The sequence below is a fragment of the Schistosoma mansoni genome (assembly GCF_000237925.1).
Source record: "Schistosoma mansoni, WGS project CABG00000000 data, supercontig 0183, strain Puerto Rico, whole genome shotgun sequence".
Classification (NCBI taxonomy): Eukaryota; Metazoa; Platyhelminthes; class Trematoda; order Strigeidida; family Schistosomatidae; genus Schistosoma; species Schistosoma mansoni.
Genome location: NW_017386067.1, coordinates 195,927 through 203,464, shown reverse-complemented (window position 1 = coordinate 203,464; position 7,538 = coordinate 195,927). Strand labels below are relative to the sequence as shown.

The following is a 7,538-nucleotide window of genomic DNA, read 5'->3' as shown; positions in this document are numbered from 1 at the left end:
CAGCACCTTTCGCTTCAAACGCCACTCAGCTACTGAGTCCTGATAGCCACTTGCTTGTGCAATGCACATATGCCAATTAGAGACTGACAAGTTGCAGTCCTAAACAAATTGATCAACAATAATACTCCTGCATTACGAAAGAAATGTAAGCAGATCCATTGAAATTACTCAACATATCCATTCATCATTTGTTTCTTTAACTTGGAAAGTAACTCTGATATTAAAACGTTTTATGTTCTGTTACAGATTTCAAACTGTACTTCAGTTTCCACTTCAACTTGTAAGGAGATACAATCATCACTAACATACTAACAATAATCATAAAATGAACAAAAAGAATATGTCAAAAACATCGTCATTAAGAAAATCTTCTAAAAATGAATTAACATCAGAACAAATAATGAATCTTAAAACAGAACTATATCAATTAGCTAAATCAAATCTAACTCCTTTACCAAATGAACCTGATTTTGCAACATGTGATGATACGTAAGTTTATGTTGTTCATTTTGATTGTTCTTGTTTTTAAATTCACTTGTTGTATTGTTTATTTGAATCATTCCATTTCTATGCATTATCCATCTTTAAATTCACTTAGTATTGTTTGTTTATATCTTCCCATTGATGTTTAGGACTGTAACTGGTCAGTCTCTCATTAGTCGTATGTGCATAATGTACGCATTGCTTCGATACAGCCTTAATTCACAAGTATTATAAGAAGGTAGAGCCAGCTGACGAGTCCCAAATAGGACGAAACACCCTTCCTGGATTCCACTGCTAGTCATTATCCATCTTTGCTTATAATACTATCCATCTTTGTTTATAATGCTTAAGAATTAAGGCAATATCGAGGCAATTCTCACAGGATGCACATATCTCAATAACTGACTGATCAATTGCAGTGCTAAACATCAATGGGATAATTCAACCAAGCACTACCAAGTGGATTGTTTAAATAGTTCAGTCAGTTTGTCAATAAATCCAAAAAATGTTTTAATAATGATTTGGTTATCTAGTGGTAAACCGTAACTCACTAGTAATATAAGCAATGATAGATGGTAGCCAGTAGTAGAATCCAGGACGCGCGACTCGTACTATTTGGGACTCGTCATTTGGATGTACCTGCACCCCAGAGTTGATGTTCGCTCCAGGAATAGAATGATCGATTGCAGTTCTAAACATCAATAGGAAGATTCAAATAAACAATACCAAATAAGTGTAATGCACTAGGTGTAAACTTCCTAAGTTCATTAGAGGAGTGTTAGTTAACCACTATTGAGAAGTACTATGTTAGAATAGAATATCTGTTCAATGGTCGCTAGCTCCCGTTAATTGTTTAGTTATACTTACTGATATCAGCCACAAATTAAATAATCCCTTCAAACATCCGATATCAATAATAATCCTATACAATTTACTACACCTAATAATTAATATGAGAGGACAGCTGACAGCTGCATTCCAGGTAAGGTCCGGAGTCAGATAAGGTTGCTCACTCACACCCTTTCTCTTTCTTCTGATGGTTGACTGGATCATGAAGACCTCCACATCTAAGGGAAAGCACAGAATACAATGGACATCTCAGAATCAACTAGAAGATTTGGACTTCACACATGATCTAGCTCTACTATCCCATACATATCAACAAATGTAGGTCAAGATAAACAGCGTAGCAGCAGTAAACCATAACATACACAAAGGAAAAAATAACATTCCCAAATAAAACACGGAGAACACCAATCCAATCACATTTGATGGAGAAGCTCCGGAACAGGTTGAATCTTTCACGTACCTGGGAAGCATCATCGATGAATAAAGAAGATCTGATGCAAACGTATAAGCGAGGATTAGCAAATCAAGGATAGCATTCCTATAGTTGGAGAATATATGCAACTCAAAACAACTGTCAACCGATATCAAAGTCACAATCTTCAATACGAACATCAAGACTGCTCTACTATACGAAGCTGAAACTTTGAGAACTACCATAACCATCATTGAAGAGGTACAAGTAATGTTATAAACAATAAAGATGCCGTCGCCAATTGTTATAAACGTAAGGATGCCGTCGCCAATTGTTATAGACGTAAAAGAGAGGATGCTGGTTATAACTTGGGGGTTTCTGTTATAACAGTCCTTTTACTTTTTACACGTATGTGGGACGTTAATTTACCTTAGACGAATATCTACACTAGATTCCCACCCAGTGTCTATTCTACAGGACTTCAACACAACTCAGATCAAGAACACGAGATTAGCCTGACTATAACGTCAATATATTTCCACACCAAAATCCAACACAAGGAACAGTCAATCAATAAGTGTCCATCAACAGGGAACAGTTAATACATAATAAGGATAGGGGAATATATATAACACATAACACCTGTCATCCTATCTAATGTCTGACTCATCAAGACAACCAATCACTGTCATTCTCGCCCACATATCAAGTAATAATAAACAGTTGTCTATGCAAGACACTCAATGTTCCTTTACAGGATACTGTAAACAACAGCCTACTATGTGAGAGAACAAATCAGCTTCCAGTTGAACAGGAAATTAAGAAAAGACGACGGAAGTGGTGAGTTGGACATACATTGAGGAAATCATCAAACTGCATCACGAGGCAAGTGCTTACTTGGAATCTTGAGGTTAAACGGAAAAGTGGAAGACCAAAGAACACACTGCGTTAATAATTGGAATCAGTCATGAAAAGGACGAATATAAACTGGAAAGAACTTTAAAGGATCGCCTAGGACATAGTTGGGTGGAGAATGCTTGTAGGAGGCCTATGCACTTCCATAAGAGAGGTAACAGGAGCATATTAGTAATAACTATACAAGGATTCTCAAACAATGGACATAATCGCACTCCAGAGTATTTGTTCTTTCTTTTGTTAATCAATTGTATAGTCATTTTAAAAAATTATATTATTTTTTAACATTAAATCTCAACACTGTTACCGTTAAATGATCAGGACATTAGTTTTATCATGATTAGAGGATTCTTCCTGTTGAGATTTCGGCGTTTGACCTCTAACATTGCACTCACATACACTATCACTAATCTCTTTGGGTTATAATCAATTTCTTGTCGGGTAACATTTTTTTACTCAAATCAGTTACCTGATGGGAATCATTGTCGTATTATTGTTACGTCCATGAATTTGTCGACCAACTTTCGTGCTGAGTATAACTTGTCTAATGTAGATTAAGACCTTGACTCGATAGGCTGACTGACTTAACCTTGAGGCTAGTATGCGTGAGTTCGAAGTGGGGGTAGAGAGACGAAAACAATCCTATCCCTAATTGGCTGATAAGCACGAGCGAGAGAGAAGACAACTGGAACACTACTCGCTTTATTCCAATCCCGATCTAGCGATCGAACTCCGAATTCAGATTCGTGTAAAAAGATACATGAATAAATAGATGACTAACCTAACCACAACGTACAATAATTAGGAAAGTGCAATTATGTCCAAAACTGCAGGATTATAGTAGAAAAGAGTACAAAAGATTACGTCTTAATGACAACAGCTTTGGAACAGAAAAGGCTATGGCAGTGAATCATATATCAAACGAAAGCTTATGATTTGTAGAATAGACTAGGGATAAAAGTAATTGTTACAGTTTTACAAGCTTCGAATTAAATGAAATAACGTTCCCAAAATTAGCTTCCGTAGTTTGTTAAGGCTTCTTGTTTCTCTGTTCACATCAATTATCCTGATTGAATCCTTTCAATCAAGAGAACTGTAATCTACGTCATACATCTGATATCTATTTTTTACTCTTTTTTTTTCTCCAATTAATTATAGAATAACTCGATTTCTTGTGGCAAGAAATTATGTTGTTGAAGATGCTTTTAAACAATTGAAAACAGCTGTAGAATGGCGTCGAGAATATCAACCATTGACAATTCAATGTAAATGGTGTCATGAAACACCAGGATTCCATTCAGTTGTGAGTTATTATTGACGTTTGTTTATATACTTCGCAACATACTCTAGAGAAGATTGTTAATGCTGGATTATTATATTTATAGTTATGAAGAATACCATCACCAGTGTTCATATCAAGCAGATAAGGTCTTTCTTTAAATCGGAGTTAATGATTATGCTCAGTATGTCAATGAGTTGATTGACATCTGAATTCGTCTGCTCAGTTAAAACCTCAGTATGAACATCTACGCTGGAAGCAAGCAGGTACATCTAACTGTGATAAGTTTCAAATAGGACACTACTACTGTCTATTATCTAGTAATATAATAATTAGATTAGTTGATTAAGTTTACTGTTATTACTGATAAGTAACACCAGACAGAGTATTTTTATATTCTGTTTAGACATATCCTATGCTTATTCCAAATTAAAACAATTCGGAGATTATTCTGATACGAAACAGGATGTATGTAAACTAGTAAACGACACTTTAACAATAATCTCCTCATGTAATCAAAGAAACTGAAGAGTCAGGAACTCAAACAAAACCAAATCTACATATAGTAATAAATATGACCTTTACATATAATCATAATAACGAACCGAAAATGATAACAGCCAATCAGATAACAGGATAGGTCAATGGGAAAATATTATTTACTTACTTACTTACGCCCTTTTATCCCTTGTGGAGGAGCATAGGCCTTCCATCAGCATTCTCCATTGGACTCTGTCCTGGGCAATCCATGGGGAAATATAGATTGGAAAATATTCACTGTAGACTAGCTTATTAACAAGTAAGAGAGGAAACTGAATAAATTGAAGTCTTTCAAACACTTTAATGGATCTAAATAAAATTAATCTTTTAATATCTTATATCATTTTATTTATTCTTATCTTTTCTATTCACTCCCATTATTTTAATCAGCGACAAGTTGGATTCGATCGTGAAGGTAGACCATTGATGTATGCTTGTTTTGCTCAATGTCAAACATTGAAAAATAATCCAGATGATGTTGTTTGTCATATGGTTTATCTTATTGAACATGCAAGACGAAGTATACAAACTTCAGTGAATACATTGGTATTTATTATTGATTGTACAGGTATGATTATAATGTACTACTTAAAGATAATAAGCGTTTTTTTTAAAAAAAAAACAACTTTAATGCAATAAGAATCACAATAAACTCCATATCCGTCCCGTAAGTTAGTGACTATATAAACCACTGACTTTTTAGTACATTATTTTGTGTCTCTCCTGAGAGCGTTTCTATCATTGTATAAATAAGGGTTGATTTGTGTGCTTATTGACTTCGTATTTTCTGGATGTTTGTAGAATACATTCTTCTACGCATCATCAAGACTTGTTGATGTAGTTAGCAGGGCCGGGGACAACGGATTAGAATAAACTATTGTGTTACTATATCTTTAACCTTCATTCCGTTTATCGACTAAGGTGAACTCGTAATAGCATCAAGCATATTAATTATCTAACTTAAATCAATGATTATCTAATTAAAATTCATTTTCAGAATAGGGTTTTGTGGAGATTTTAGTAATTTAATAGTTGAAATCATGAGTTAGTAGTGACTGGCTCCAAGAGGTATTTCCTGAAGTTCTAATGAAAAGCAGTGACCAGTGGAGTTCATCCGAGTCTGTTGTGAGATAGTAACTCACATAAAATAATGATAGACGGTGGTGCGATTTCGTGGATTAATTGAAGTTAGACATTAACATCGGGTGGCTCAGTGTTCTAGAAGTTAAGCGTTTGTGTGTGTAGACCAATATCTCCTGGGGGTTCGAATCTTGTGAACCGTTATCATGGATGCGCACTGCTGTAGAGTCCCACAATAAGACGAAACAGCTGTCCAGTGCTTCCATATTTCCCATAGTGATCTAGCTTCACGATATAAAACAACATAACAACAACAACAACAACAACATCATCATATTTACTTATTACGTAATCAGATCAACTTTTTATTGATTAATTAATTTTTTGTTTTTTTTTCTTTATCCCCTTAGGTTTAACTGTAGCATGTTGTAATCCTAAAATTGGTAAAAAATTTGTCCAGACATTTGCTGATTGTTATCCAGAAACATTATATAAATTTATTTTAATTAATCATAGTACATTTTTTCATGGTATATGGAAAGCAATTAAAGTATTTATTGATCCAAATACAGTAAAAAAAGTGAAATTATTAAGAAAAGAAAAAATTACAAAAATATTTAATGAAATGTTTACCATAGATACAGTTGAATGGTTATTAAATGAAATAAAATTAAATAAAAAAAATATAACAGAAAATCAATTAAAATTTTGGGAACCCCCTAAATTAAATAATAAAAATCAATTACATGATCCACGTGGTACTAATGAATATATTCATAATTATATAGAACCATTAATTCAACGACAACAACAATATACTCAGCAACAACAAAAACTCGCCCAGCAACAACACCACCCCCAGCAACAACAACAATCTAATCAAAAATTATTTTTATTAAATTATGATAATTTAGGTTATAAAATACATATGCCACATACAAATATATTAGATTATTTAAATAAAACAATAAAACAAATTAAAATTCAATCATATTATAATAATAATAATAAATGTATTAAACCAATGTATTAAACCAAATAAAGATGAATTACAAGCATATGGTGTTGATCCAAATGATAATCTATCTGAAATTAGTGGAGGATCTGAAGACTAATAATAAAAGTAATCATTATCACCATCAAAGAAGGGACTTTATTGATTTTCAGATCATCATTGATCCGTTGATTTCTTTGTTCAGATCATTGTTATTGTTGTTGTTCAATATGATATATTGAACTGTTGTGTAATTTTATTTTATTTTTCTTTGTTCGTTTTTCTCTTTTTTCTTGGCTTGATTGTAAATTTTTTTTGAACTTTTAATTGAATAAGAAAATGGTTTATTTGTTTATTTTGTTTTTAATGTTACTATTTATAGGTTGTAATGACCAGAAGGGGTTTTGTGGAGAATTTAGTGGTTTCATAGTTGAAATTATGAGTCAGTTGAAGCTAGATCATCATGGAAAACCTGGAAGCCCTTGAAGGCCGTTTCGTCCCATTATGGGACTCCTCAGAAGCGCACACCAACGATATCGCTGTTGGATGCCGGCTCAGTAGTCTATCGGTTAAGGGCTCGCGCGCGAAACTGATAGGTCCTAGGTTCGAATCCCGCGTGGCGGGATCGTGGATGCGCACTCCTAAAGAGTCCCGCAATAAGACGAAACGGCCGTCCAGTGCTTCCATGAAAAATTTAATCAAATTTGAGTTAACTACTTCCGATCTTTTGTGAAGAATTCAATTTTGAAAGGGTTATATCTACAACAGACACAGTTTTCGTAGTTTTTAGGACGCTTATAATTGTTAGGAGTGATTCTACTTAGCAGTTATGACTAGTGAGGTCCACTTATATAAGATGTAAAACAGTTATCCATTGTAGACAGTATATAACATGGGGCATATACATCACGAAAGACCAAAGATCGTGGCTGTGAATCCGAGGTGCGAGGTTGTTATTACTCACCACCGAGTAGCCTAACACTAAG

General features: G+C 34.0%; 1 protein-coding gene across 2 annotated transcripts; it reads left to right on the top strand.

Moving 5' to 3' along the window:
- Positions 1–325: 325 nt before the first annotated feature.
- On the top strand, positions 326–6,591 carry Smp_129250 (the record flags this gene model as incomplete). 2 transcript variants are annotated; one of them, XM_018794776.1, is made up of 4 exons in its annotated part: positions 326–489; positions 3,818–3,962; positions 4,869–5,046; positions 5,969–6,591. In XM_018794776.1, the coding sequence occupies 4 exons, from the start codon at positions 326–328 to the stop codon at positions 6,589–6,591; spliced, it is 1,110 nt and encodes a 369-aa protein (XP_018647029.1). The 2 variants fall into 2 exon arrangements, with proteins under 2 accessions (XP_018647029.1, XP_018647030.1); XM_018794787.1 differs by lacking the exons at positions 3,818–3,962; positions 4,869–5,046; positions 5,969–6,591 and having other exon boundaries at positions 326–493.
- Between the last annotated feature and the right edge of the window lie 947 nt (positions 6,592–7,538).